Source organism: Malus sylvestris, chromosome 11 (genome assembly GCF_916048215.2).
Source record: "Malus sylvestris chromosome 11, drMalSylv7.2, whole genome shotgun sequence".
In the NCBI taxonomy this organism is placed as follows: domain Eukaryota; kingdom Viridiplantae; phylum Streptophyta; class Magnoliopsida; order Rosales; family Rosaceae; genus Malus; species Malus sylvestris.
This window is the reverse complement of record NC_062270.1, coordinates 38,925,995-38,940,683: the sequence shown is the minus strand read 5'-3', so window position 1 is coordinate 38,940,683 and position 14,689 is coordinate 38,925,995. Positions and strand designations below refer to the sequence as shown.

The following is a 14,689-nucleotide window of genomic DNA, read 5'->3' as shown; positions in this document are numbered from 1 at the left end:
TGGGGTGTTTTATTGATGATTTCTTCCAGAGCATGGGGAATCATGTTGTCATCCTTGTTTTAAAGTTGGCTCAACCGCATGCTTAGCAAAATATTTGGCTTGAGAGTGGACTCTTCCAGTGTGATTCTTTGTTTTGTTTATGGCTCTTTTTCTCCTCCTTGGTCGCTTCAGTCTCATTGCAAAACTTATATTCTCCTATTGTAGCACATGATCTTTCGTTGTTCACGTACACTTCGAGAAAGCAATATATGCTTGCTGACAAAAAAAGGAAAACAAAAAAAGAGACAACTTAATAATGTTTAAGTAAAAACAAAGCACAAATTTAACATAAATAAAATCTCAATCAAATTGAAAAAAAAAAATAGAAGTACTAGACACACTGATTATGTTAACTAGCTAGGATTTCCTTTTTTTATAAAATTAAATTAAAGACAACGACCTGGGAAATAAAAAACAAAACCCTAGTGAGTAATGTCTTGAATTTGACTAATGTGTTGAATTTCACCGGATTAATTAGTTGGAGTTTATATATATAGTATAGGGAGGAAAGAGAAAACTAAAATAGAAAAATAGTAATTTCTCTCTTGTATTTTTATGTGGTGACATTTCTAATTCTAAGTCTTACTTCAAGATCAATTTCGCTCTTAAAATTTTAGTGTATTTAGAACATAGTCACGTAATCTCCTTATATAATGCCACGATTTATTTTTTATGAATAGATATACTTCATCAACAGGACATGTTAACTATGTCGTTCACTTTTATTATAATACGTGAAATAGTATACTACGTGACTTTTCGAAGCTTATAAAAATTTCTTGCGACTTTGGAATGAAACTTTAGTATGCCATGTACTTAACACATTTTGACAAGTGGATGTGGAAATATTGGTAGCTTCGACTTTCACATGCTCATATATTCTAAACTGAAATCACTCCAACGCCCAGTCTTTGGCCACCTACTCCCTTCTCTCTCCTCAGACCACAAAAAAAAGGTCCACTCAATATTGCAATCATATGAAGTCACGCGCGCAGGCTCAGCACAACTAACAAATTCAGGAGAAGCGGGCACAGCATGACTCAGTACTGTCTGGTAGACCGACCAGTCAAAACCCCCCACAATATCTAAACCCTTTCTCGCTCATGTTCTAACTCTTCCCATCAACCATATCCAACGACCCTTCGTATTTCCACTGAATTTTTAACATTGTCGCCTTGTTTACGGAAGAGAACAACTTATGTAACATGATTATATTTTTTTACTGATAACAAACGTTAAGTAGAAAAAAAATTACATAAATTCTTGTATCATTGTCATATGATGTTAGTTAATAATATGCTTGTGCGATATAACTCTTTAAAAAGATAAGGGCCGATGGTATTTCTTGGGATGCAACTAACGTATCTTCCTCAAAGTCATCATCTACCTTTTCACTCTTCTTCTTAACTCCTCTCTCTCTCTCTCTCTCTCTCTCTCTCTCTCTCTCTCTCTCTCTCACCTGCAGGTCTCAGCAGGTTTGCTTTATTATTCTCCTCACCTTCTCTTCTCTCCTTAAAGTCCTCCAACTTTCTCTTTCCCCTTTCTGTATGTACTCATCATATGTTAGTTTACCTCTCAAACATCAAAGGTGTTTGATCATTAGCTAGCTCTGCAAATCCACCTCCTCCTTTCTGCTGCCTGCTCACTAACCAATCAAACCCAAATCCCCAAAAGTACAACTCCCTTATGCTTCTTCTCTCTTAATCCTTAATTTTTGCTTAATCTAGATGTTATTTCAGAGGGAGAGTTAGGGGAAAAGGGTAGCTAGCTCAAGCTCAACTCTCTCTCTCTCTCTCTCTCTCTCTCTCTCTCTCTCTCTCTCTCTCTCTCTCTCTCTCTCTCTCTCTAATTAAGATTAGTAGAGGTAGAGAGAAGGTCAGGTGACCAAAAATGGCTGCACCGCCGCCAAGCAGCAGCCGCCTCCGCGGTATGTTGCAGGCCTCAGTTCAATATGTCCAATGGACTTACAGTCTCTTCTGGCAAATCTGTCCCCAACAAGGGTACGTCTACCTAACCCAGAAGCCCTACTATACCTTCAATTTCATTTCAATTCATTAATTCTTCAAGAAGATTAAATAATAAATTGTAATATACATCAGGATCTTAGTATGGTCAGATGGGTACTATAATGGAGCTATCAAGACGAGGAAGACAGTGCAACCAATGGAAGTGAGTGCCGATGAGGCATCTCTCCAGAGGAGCCAGCAACTCAGAGAACTCTACGACTCTTTGTCCGCTGGAGAGACAAACCAGCCCCCAGCACGCCGCCCTTGCGCTTCCTTGTCCCCGGAGGACTTAACCGAATCTGAATGGTTCTACTTGATGTGCGTCTCATTCTCCTTTCCCCCCGGCGTCGGGTAAGCAAATAATAGCGCTTCATCAATTATGCTTCTGTTTAATTACTTGGCTTGCATTGAATTCTATGCTCCTCTCCTTCTCTGCAAGCTTCTTTAATTTTTAATAATCGCATGGCAAATATTATTGCTTTTGTGGTGTAAGTTCAGTGCAGACTCTGCAACTATTACTAGGAAAAAAAAAAACTATAGTACTGTGAATATTCAACGCTTTTATTAATTTTTTCACACTGCTGTTATGTCGCATACATAAAAAGAAAATTTTAGTTAAAATATTTCCTTGATTTACAATATATAATGAAAAAACCTATCAATGTTGCTATTATTAACTCAAATTGGTTTTATCATCATCTTCTTTCATTCCCAAAAGCTTAAGATGTAACTCGAGTACTATAATTAGGGATGAAAGTAGATTTACTATTTTGATATACGGATAACAACTCTATATACACTTTCCTCTAACACATACATAATACATATTTAGAGGTATTGTCGATTAGTACTAACAACTACCGCAAATAAAATCTTTGATTATCTAAAATGGGCTCACTTTCTCGTATCATACGTATTGTGGTTGATGGATTTAATAATTGGTATAGTTGCATGAGTACAAACACTGGCCTACGTATTGAGCCTCCCATCTAACATTTCAACATTTTTGGTTGATACTTGCCGATGACATTTATGATATTTGACAAATACTCTTAAATTTGCTTTCTATATATAGACTAGAGGGCACACTGTAAATGTCCGGAACTGTATTTCTTCAAAAGATGAAAAATTATTTAGCTACACGAGTAAGGCTGTGGGTAAGTGCGAAAGAGTGCATCTTGGCACATGTGGTTCTCTGGAGAGAAAGTATCATCACTTCCAATACATTGAGTCACTGACAACAACACCACCGTCCTCCAATGTCTGTCAGTCTAGACCTTTGCAAGCCCAAACAAGTTCTTTATAACAGAAGTACCTTGTTGTTAGTTTGGTGATGTATTGTTTGTTTGTTCTTGCTTTGTCTCTTTGTGTACATGTGTCATACGTATAAACTGTATACATACAGATATCAATGATATGTCTGTTCTTTTAGTCAATTTTAGATAATACATGATATGTATACGAGTCCATCCTTGTCAAAACCCTAAACGCTAAACCTTAAAGTAAAACGAAATTCTTGTTAAAGAAGTTGCTTCTATATATACAAGTGGTGCTTTCCACACACGTCTTTTTACCTGTTGTACATCCTTGTTATTTTTTATCCTTTGATCTTCTTCAATTCATTCGATCCACAGCCAAAATTTAAGAGGAGTGTGTAAAAAGTCAAAAAAATGTGTGGATATCACCACCCTATATATAGTTTGTGCTAATTAACCAAACTTTAATTTTATTGATGTTGTTTTGTGTTTGTTATATGAATAAAGCATTTGATCATTGTGATATTCTTCTTGCTTTTTTATATAACTACACTACTTATGGAATTCTAGTCTCTTGAGGAGTTAATGAAGGGCAGTTTGCATATAGGTACGTTTGTTAAATTTTTTACAATTTGAGATTGGAAACTACTTAATTTAGAAACTGGTGGGGGAATATATTCTGGGACTCTGCAAAGAGATTTGGCAATTTATAGATGGAGTGAAATTAATTATATATAAATTAATTTTTTTGACCACCTAGCTAGTTAGCTGGAGAGAGATTTTTCAATTTGCCAGACACACGACTCAATAAATCAAGTGTAATATTATAATTGGTTGAAGACTTGAAAAAAAAAAATTCTAACCAATTGTATTATGGCACTTGGTATATAAGGCTGTGTTCCAGCACATTGAAAACTTTTTCCATACTCTCATCACTATATTATTCACCTGCTTCCATGGAATGGAAGCTACTAGTTTGGGATAACATACAACCAAATGTGTTCATCAATGCCAGCACACAGCTAAAAGTCTCTCTCTGTGTGGAGTAGGTCAAATAATGTATCGGCCGGGCCCGTACTGTTATGCCCCTTCTTAAACTCCACTGGATGTAAAACAACATGCTTTTTCAAAAAATGAGTTAAATTATATATAGATATAATGTAAATACTGCAGCTCTCTAGCTCTAGGTCATGAGCTTTAGAGATGCCCTTCGGCACCCACCACATGCAGTAGCACTCGACTTAGTTTGCTTGTACATGTCGGTATTTCTATCATTTAAATGGTCAAGATCCATAACATAGCTAAAAGCCCTATTAAATAATTAAAAGTGTTTATTATAATGTTCGAAGGAAAAGGTTAGAAACACTTATGAGTTAGAAAAGCAATCGATAGTGCTTTTTATGAGTAGATGCTTCGTTGAAAATAGCATTTCAAATACTTGTAAAAAAGTACCTAGGATTTTATTAAAACATTCAATGTGGTTGTAATAGAAGTTCTTCCAATCGAGTTCCAATCAGAAGTGGTTATGAGCATAACCGATGTTCAGAAAAACATTTTCAAACAAGACCTAAACCTAGCAGCAACATGCATCCCACGTCCTATATATATAGGCCTGTCCATTTATTTGCACAATTATATGTGTAACTTCCTTTTCATCTATCAAAGCTTTGTGTGAGCATATATAGCTAGCTTTATACTACATGATCATGATAGGATAATAATTAAAAGAATGATTAAGAAAGATTTTGATATGTGTGCGAACGTAGGTTGCCAGGGAAAGCATACGCAAGGAGGCAGCATGTATGGCTCACCGGTGCAAACGAGGTCGATAGCAAAACCTTTTCCAGAGCTATTTTGGCAAAGGTACCATCTGTACACTAAACAAAGCCAACCTCTATCTTCCTTTGTGCAGCTTTATAAATACAACATGCTCTGTAAAACTCAATAAACTAGACGGCCTCCAACCCTACTTAATTAGGGATTAATTCCACACCCTATATATGTCTTGTTTTTGTTGTCATGTTTCCTAAATTACTAGAGTTTGGTAAAAGTAAGCCATCCAGATTAGCCTAATGGTGAGTGTGAGCATGTATGGTGATGAGTACGAGTATGCTAGGTTCAGAGTTTGTAACCCTCTAATGTAACCAAAAAGAAGTTTGGCATAAGTAGGTAATAATTATGTCAGAATAATGTGTCATTCCCATGTACTTTATTTCGAATTTGATGCCACTTAGTATTACGGTCTAGTGGTATTCCTCTTTACTTGTAAGTGAGAGGTCTTAGGTTTGATTCTCGTCAAAGGAAAATTTGAATCACATTATTAATTCCTAGTCCATCGTGAGGTTAAGTCAATCATCTCTCCCTTAATGCAGATAATATCGTTTGTCAAAAAAAAAAAAAAAAAAAAAAAAATATATATATATATATATATATATATATATATCAAATTCGATTATTGTAAATTAACGTAGTTTAGGATGTCGTGCTTGAAAATGAAAACTAAGTACCATAATGCTGCCTTTCCATATAGGATTTATAGAGATTATGTTTTCACGTATTATGCATTACTAAATTGTATTTCTTTGCATGACTCTACAGAGTGCTCGTATACAGACCGTGGTGTGCATTCCTCTTCTAGATGGCGTCGTAGAATTTGGCACCACAGAGAGGGTATGTAACACTTTTTCTTTGGTCATATTAAAAGGTGGGGAGTAATATCAAAGAAACTAAATTGTAGACAAAAAAATTATAAATTAAATGATTTGAAAATTGATAATTATTACTATTTAACTGATTATTTCTTATTGGGGTGACATCATTTAGGTTACAAATTTTGTCTTCCTATACCATTAGTCTAAGGTCAATTATTTATGCATGTTTAATTTTTATTAATTATTTTATTATTGTACGTATTAATTTAATGTAGGTTCCAGAAGACCACGCCTTCGTCGAACACGTCAAAACCTTCTTCGTTGACCACCACCACCCTCCGCCACCAAAACCCGCCCTCTCCGAGCACTCCACATCCAACCCCGCCGCCTCATCCGATCACCCACATTTCCACTCTCCGCACCTTCTCCAGGCCATGTGCACCAACCCTCCTCTCAACGCCGCCCAAGAAGACGAAGAGGACGAAGAAGAAGATGATAATCAGGAGGAGGACGACGGAGGAGCCGAGTCCGACTCCGAAGCCGAAACGGGCCGCAATGGTGGAGCCGTTGTTCCCGCCGCAAACCCTCCTCAGGTTTTGGCCGCGGTAGCCGAGCCAAGCGAGCTCATGCAACTCGAGATGTCCGAAGACATCCGGCTAGGCTCCCCGGACGATGCCTCAAATAACTTGGACTCTGATTTCCACTTGTTAGCTGTGAGTCAGTCTAGGAACCCAGCGGATCAGCAGAGACAAGCTGACTCGTATCGAGCCGAGTCGACCAGGCGGCGTCCGTCAGTACAAGAGCCGCTGAGCAGTGGCCTTCAACCGCCGCACACAGGTACTACAAAACTTGGTAATTAATTGGTATACTCTTCTTTTGTTTTTATTTTTTTTTCAATTCTTAATCTTATAAATTAAAATTTAAAATCAATAATATTATAGATATTGGTTTCCTTAAAAATGCGAGCTAGATATGTTGATTATACAATATGGTTTCATAACTTCAAGGTTTTCTATGCACATGGCCATGGCGCTTTTATTTATACACCGTCAACAGTGTTCATTCTAAATACATATTTATTTTAAAATATATAAATACCTAAACACCATCAAATTGTATTATTACGCTTTTTTTTTTGTTAATATAGTAAATTAAACATATCAATCTCATGATACATATCCTATTGTATACAGTAAATAAACAATAATATTATGTAGCAGTATGGAGAGGAGAAATTTTAAGTAGACTCACTCAAGGTGAGACTCTCGGTCACTTTACAGTGTAACGTTAATTTTCTTATCAATATTATAAAATTTTATATCAAATATATAATTAGCAAGACATAGAATTTACCAAGAATTTTAACTCTTCTTAGCATATGTCTTCAGAGAAATTAATGTCTCCTAACTTGTAGTCTCGCAGTTGTCATATCAACATGTACATTTTTTCCTTCTTGAAATTAGAAAGGCAGATTATTATTTGCTTATTTTTGTCTTGGTGTAAACTGCAACGTAGGGTTTCTTTTCTTATTACTTGGAGTTGGAGATGGGTCAACTTCTCAAACGTGTAGGTCCTACTTTTCCCGTCCAAAACTGAGCTTTCCACTTGCTGCAGCGATCCCTGAAAACATCTTCGCTTCTCGGGATTCTACTAGATGGTTTGAAAAAGATAAAACCCTAATTCAAAAGTACAACCTGCATGCATGGTTTTTCGTGCCACGCGAAAAACCTGGCCAATTTGTTCGTTAGATTTCATATTATATCTTGATGATTAGCTACTTTTCCACTAACCTTCGTAAAGTTCAATGCTAATTGTTGAATTAAGTATTTCTTGATCAAGCTTTTAACCTAATCATTATTATAATTTGTAACTAATTGTTACAGTATTTTCTTGACCAAATTATTGCAACCTAATTTGTTTGGTGTGTTTATGCAGGACCCCTAGCTTTAGAGGAGTTGACACATGATGACGACACACATTACTCGGAGACAGTCTCCACCATACTGCAGGGACAGGTGACTCGGTTGACGGATTCATCGTCCACCGACTACACAGCTTGCTTGACTCAATCAGCTTTCGCCAAGTGGTCGAGCCGGGTTGATCACCACTTCCTCATGCCGGTTGAAGGCACGTCCCAATGGCTCTTGAAATATATTTTGTTTAGTGTACCGTTCCTCCACTCAAAATATCGCGACGAGAACTCGCCAAAATTTCAGGAGGGCGAAGGCTCGACGCGGTTGAGGAAAGGGACCCCACAAGACGAGCTCAGTGCTAATCATGTGTTAGCGGAACGACGTCGTAGAGAGAAGCTTAATGAGAGGTTTATTATACTAAGGTCCCTGGTGCCTTTTGTGACAAAAATGGACAAGGCTTCGATATTAGGAGACACAATCGAGTATGTGAAGCAACTGCGTAACAAAATTCAGGATCTCGAGGCACGTAACATGCTGGTGGAGGAAGATCAACGGTCAAGATCATCCGGGGAAATGCAAAGGTCCAATAGTTGTAAAGAGTTGCGAAGTGGGCTCACGGTAGTGGAGCGGACCCAAGGAGGTCCACCCGGGTCCGATAAAAGGAAGTTGAGGATTGTGGAGGGAAGTGGCGGTGTCGCCATTGGTAAGGCTAAAGTAATGGAGGACTCACCGCCTTCACCACCCCCGCCACCACCTCAGCCAAAACCTTTACCGACACCTATGGTGACGGGGACTTCTCTAGAGGTGTCGATAATCGAGAGTGATGGGTTGTTGGAGCTCCAGTGCCCGTATAGAGAAGGGTTATTGCTTGATGTGATGCGAACACTTACGGAGCTAAGAATTGAGACCACGGTGGTCCAGTCCTCATTGAATAACGGATTTTTCGTAGCTGAACTAAGAGCCAAGGTACATAATTTAGATAGTGTATCACCATGCAATATTAGTTAATGAGAATTATTTTTTTCTTATTTTTTTTACATTTTGAATTATTTTTTCAGGTGAAGGATAACGTCAGTGGCAAGAAAGTAAGTATAACGGAAGTGAAGAGGGTGATAAATCAAATTATACCCCAATCTGACTCTTAATATGTTATTAGTTGTGTCGAAATCTGCAGGATCATTTAGGGTTTGTGTACGTAATTAAAGAATTTTGAAGGAGGAAAATGTGGAAACCAAAATAATTCTGATTCCATATTTCCAAGTAGCTCTAGCTAGCAAGCATCATCAGTACTACTTGCTGTACATTGTACCATATTAAGTAGAACATTTTTTTTTTCTTTTTTCTAATTTATGTTTATTGTTTATTCTCCTGTAATGTAATCTAACACGGTATTGTTTATGAGACATTCAGCATAATCTAAAACGAGCTCCAAAATTATTCTATCTTACATGTTTTGGTGTCATTGCATAGTCTTTTGAATTACATTCGTCATCAAACTATAGTCATCTTATGCATTAAATGTGCTTAATTCTAGCAGGGGGCATGTAATTCAGTTGATTAAGAATATTTTCCCTTGCGCTCGAGGTCCTGAGTTTGAATTCCCCTTCCCCTAATGAAATGGTCTAAAATCAAAGCTACGACCAACACTAAAATAACGTCATCCTACATCTTTCCAAGAACATCATTACACGAGGAGTGAATGATTGTCTTGGAGTGCCGATAATAGCATCCATCTAAAATCTCCGTAAGTTATGCAAAAGGAAAATTCATTGGGGAACCAATCAGCAGAGAGAAATGAGGATAATTAGACAGAACTTTTATAAATTCATGGGGATGGTAAAAATCTAATAACGAGTCAAAACTGAGGTTCAAAGACAAAACTACAAGCCAAAAACCCACAAGACTGAATTTGTACAGCATGTTTCAGTCCTGAAACCCGGAAATTGAATTTGAGCGAAATTTTTATCGTAATCCTGGGCCATGCTCCGGTAAGTAAATGCTCAGATCACCGAAAACAAAGTGTCCTACGCAGCCAAACCCCTCTGTGTAGGACTGATAATTAGCTAATGAAGAACCAATAGCCCACAAACCGCGACACTCACTTTGCTTTCAGGCAGAGTCCTTAACACAGCAAACCATTAGCAATGCTTTCACCCGTCTTCTATATGTCTTCTTGGGATAAAAGGGTTTTCTTACCGCTGCCGCCACCAACCTTGTCATATGGTTGAGCCATCTTCCTAAGGAACTGTTTTCAAGATAAGAGAAGATTAACATGCTAGAATACCAAAAGGTAAATCGCAAGCGAGCCAAGAGCTTTAACAAGATGAAAGTTCGATTTTATCATCATGACACTGGGTGATTCTGGCAAAAAAATAAAGTAAATGCTAAGGTACTTTCAGATGTTTTTCTGACTTAGTTGAAGAAGTAGCAATCAAACTTCATCAGACCAAAAAATTGTGTTTCAATGCTTCGGTTTTGATCCTTCTAGTTTATTCTCTTTGGATCTCGAAATCATCTAGCACAGATGTAAAGGGATGGGGATAGAAGTATGGAACCTAATTATTTACTAGGTCACAACAGACTAGTAAAATGGTTGATAAATGACTCGCAAGTAAAACCACAAATACAAAGTACAATAGATATGCTTATTTCAGGCAAATCAATGACCATACTAAGATAGTGGAAATATGTGATAACAAATACGGACAAACCTCTCGTGCTATATGCAGAGCCATGTCCGTGCTCAAGTTCAGATGTGCATCACGTAAATGCGACAGTATCCATCCAGGCAATTTGGATCGCTTGTCATGACGGCTACATCTGAAGTTGAAGTTAAGCACCCAAAAATCAGTGCCTAAATTTTAACTAGACCTTCCAGTTGTGAATTCACGATTTTGGAATTCAATTGATAAAACAAAAAAACACAAACCTTTTGTCAGCAAAAATCTTCATGCCATAGTCCGCTTTTGACCGGATGACTCGGCCTACACATTGAGCTGCTTGTCTCTGCACCATACAGAACCCAAAAAGTTCAGAAAACATGTCTTAAAAAACAAACAAATATTTCTTAGATGATACGAAAGGCACTGCAGTGATACCAAGGCATCAAATGTCAAAAAGTCTCCCTCCTTTATTTGAAAGGTATCCCGCAAGTATTCCAGCTGTGCAAGCAAAATCCTGTGAGAAAAAATACGTCAAGCCCCCAGACGTAGCATTTGTTTCAGTTCAACAAAACCCCCAAACACAAAACTTTAAAACATGCAGAAAATTTGATTCGAAATTCCCTTTTTCACTTAATAAAACAAAAGAGATTTAACAAAAAAATGAACTCACTTGCTTAATGTGTACTGGAAAGGAATGCCAAACATGATCACCAATCGTCCATAATATCGATCAAAGTCTATTCCTTCCGCTACTTTTCCTCTGTGAAAGTACAGACATAATGTTACTCATTACAGAAACTGTGTCGCGCATCAATTGTAATATTGAAAGGTCTGAATTGCGTGTGGCAAGAAACAATGGATAGCTTTCTAAATATGACAGCGTACACAAACAGCAAAAGGGTACTCCATCTTTTTGCACTCCCACATTTTTATTTTAATTGCATAGTTTGAGAATACATTATCCTCATTCTGTTCCGGATTGTAATCTCTAATAAAAAATATAGCTCCATGAGCAAAAGCCCCTGTCATGATGAATCCTGCAATGTATTGGTGATGAGTATATAACGCAGCTTGAGGAATTTTGGGTTTTTATTGGATAACAGGTAGTTTCGAATTTCAGGATTTGTTTGAAATATAATAATAAGAAATTCTGAATTTTTATAAAACCTGGCAACAGACAAGAAGACAGCACCCCTCCCACAGTCACAAGCCTTACGGTAATTGTCAGGAGCCAAAGTAGTCTCTACCACATCTTGGGTCTCGATGAAAACAAGCTTATGCTGCATTATTTCCTGTGGCAATAATGGGAGCAGTAAGCACCTTTCTGAAAAACTAACTTCATCGAAAACTTGGAGAAGAGGACAAAGGAAAAGTCCATAGATACCCAGGAAAAGCAAGAGACATAGATAGTGGAGTTACCTTCAAAATTCCATTTTCATTCCAGCTATTGACTATCATATCCATATAAGAGTAACTGACGAAAAAACATACAACCCCATCTGGAACAGCAGAAACCATCTCCAGCAGCAACCTCCCATAGTTCCTTACCACGCCAAGATCACTTCTCATATCATATTTGGTACTTACTGGAACCTGATCACTGAAATAACATACGTGAGCAACTTTTAGATACAACCTAATATGAGTAAGTGCTAAATATAATAGGCAATTTATGATCTGATAAGAACAATATGATTAGTAAAGTACTCAAGTTTACAACTCCCCTACTAGAATGAATCAAGAGAAATGAAATGTAAGCACAAAAAACACTTTTCTGATGTTATACCTTCCACGGGTGAGAACCATTGGGCATATGCAATCTCTTGTTAATGACATAGTAAAACTTCGACTGATGACAGGATGGAAATTAAGAAGATGGGGGTAGAGATCAATTGGGCTCAAGGTTCCAGATGTAATCACAACTGATTGAAATCGATCAAATACAGGCTTTATGGCAAGTGAAGCATCATGACAGCAAAGCTGGAATACCAAATATGAAAAGACTAGATTATAACTGAATAAGTCTTCAGTCCATCCATTACCGAAGCAATATAAGTAGATCAAGTAAAGGCAGACAGACTCATAATAGTAAATATGCAAGGAAACATATTGCAGGAAGATTTTATAAAACCATCGCATCATTAGTTTCATTAGAGTGGACATAAAATTTTATAAATTGTTGAAAGTGGTGTAAAATATTTTTTGTTTTTAACCAATTTTTCAATTTTCAGAAATCATTCAATGTTCATTTTATTAAAAAAAAAGTAATTTGAAAAGAATGAATAACACAAAACTAACCTGTAAAACAGGATCAGGAATGTGTGGCATTCTCTCATCAAATGGTTAAATTATCATAGAGAATCCACGAGTGTATGTCCCCACAAGTGTCGTAAAGTCGCAAATCGTTTGAATGTGTAAGAGTTCATCTGTGTCAGTAATTTCTAACGTCATCATTAGTGAGTGTAGGCGATCATAACAAAACTTAAGAGTTTTCTGGTCAATTCCAGCTTGTGAACTGATAGTGGCAACAATACTAACCGGGCCCTCCTTCTCAACATTCTCGGTTTCAAGACGGACTTCCAGATGATTGACCAATCTTCGTAACACATGCACAAAATGGTCCGCTTTACGAATATTTCCAGGCACAGCCTCCTTCAAAATATCATCAGGTAGAGCAGATTTTTAAGCCAAGTATCCGTGACTCCATACACAGAAGAAATAATAAGTTATGAGAACTTGGGACAAAATCAAGGGAATGAGCAATCAACATACTAGGTAGGTTTCCTCCTTGTGCCAAACCCTCAACTAGCCGGTTGTATTCTTTAAGCAATCTATCTGCATCATGTCAAGCAAATGAATGAAAATCTGTATTAAATGTAAGGGCACTAACTAAGAAAGCTCGAAACAAGCCTATCTCGAAATAATCTTAGCCAGTTTTTAAACAAACCATGATTGAATATAAAGAGACAGATAAATGAAGCACCTACCTTTCAATTTCATGCTGCATCTTACTAATTCCTCCTGGCACCCTCAATTGTCTACCTCCTCGCACTAGCACTAAACGCTTCAATACACACATTATCGATAATATGAGCCGCATCAAACACAACAACAGACTCCTTTTGCATTTCCTTGGAAATAATCCCAGCCACTTTGGGATCAAGCATGTACTGATAACTATAAACCACCATCTCTGCTTCCCATACGCCCTCAAATCCTAATTTTTCACACAAAACAAACCAACCCAATTGCAATCACTCCAATCCGGATCGAAAACATAAACAAAGAAACAAAATTTTCAAAACCAAATTCAAAGAAACAAAATTTATCAAAAACCCAATTGAGCAATACTTGCAATGTATAAACCCCAGGAGGCAAAACAGCTCCAGACCCAGCTTTCTCATACTCCTCATAAAACTCACAAGTTGGCACATTTGGGTTTTCCGCCGCCAAGTTCCTGACCCAGCTGGCAGTCAATTTCCAGCAAGCCGCATCCACAGAATCCCGATTCTCCGCCGCCAACACTGTCGAATTAACACAAAGATTCTTCCTCGATGAAAGACCGACCGCCAAGATCTGGGCCTGCGGACCCAGATGCTTGACCTGGTAATTGTGGAGGAGCTTGAGCTCGGCGAGCGTCTTCTCCATCTCGTGAACCGTGCGGGTGCAGTAGATTAGCTTGACGGGGTTTTGGGGTTTGGAGAGAGTGTAGGAGGCGATGAGAGAGAGGAGGGCGATGGTTTGCCAGTGCCGGTGGGCATCTCGGGGAGGCAATGGCCCTTGGCGTCGAGGGCGCGCTTGAGCTCGAGCACGTAGGTGTATTGCTCCGGGTATAAGTGGTCGTACGGGAAGTAGACCGTCACGTCTTCGACCTGGAACTTCATGGTTTTAGTGAGGTTTTGGGTTTTGGCACTGACTGAGACCGAGAGGGACGGTGGCTATGGTTTTTATGTAGACGTTGGGTTAGAAGTTGGTTTGTAGCCCCTTGTAACTGTATAGAGTGAGAATGCTAAAGTTCGATTCTTAATAAAGACGAATTTAAATTAAAGTTGAGTCTAAGCCCACTTCAACTTGTTAGCGTAGACAATATCATCTATTCATAAAATATAAAACAAGTCGAATTGTAAGATGGGCTTCAATCTATATCTTTTATGAACTCTT

The 14,689-nt window shown here is 37.9% G+C and overlaps 1 protein-coding gene and 1 pseudogene across 2 annotated transcripts; one reads left to right on the top strand and one right to left on the bottom strand.

Annotated features, from left to right (window-relative positions):
• The first annotated feature begins 1,409 nt into the window (after positions 1-1,409).
• On the top strand, positions 1,410-9,312 carry LOC126591005 (transcription factor BHLH42-like). 2 transcript variants are annotated; one of them, XM_050256533.1, is made up of 7 exons: positions 1,410-2,039; positions 2,139-2,396; positions 5,068-5,164; positions 5,900-5,971; positions 6,228-6,804; positions 7,888-8,831; positions 8,924-9,312. In XM_050256533.1, the coding sequence occupies exons 1-7, from the start codon at positions 1,930-1,932 to the stop codon at positions 9,008-9,010; spliced, it is 2,145 nt and encodes a 714-aa protein (XP_050112490.1). In that variant the 5' UTR covers positions 1,410-1,929; the 3' UTR covers positions 9,011-9,312. The 2 variants fall into 2 exon arrangements, with proteins under 2 accessions (XP_050112490.1, XP_050112491.1); XM_050256534.1 differs by having other exon boundaries at positions 1,413-2,039; positions 6,228-6,789.
• Positions 9,313-9,660: 348 nt separating this feature from the next.
• LOC126591012 (general transcription and DNA repair factor IIH helicase subunit XPD-like) lies at positions 9,661-14,498 on the bottom strand (annotated as a pseudogene).
• Between the last annotated feature and the right edge of the window lie 191 nt (positions 14,499-14,689).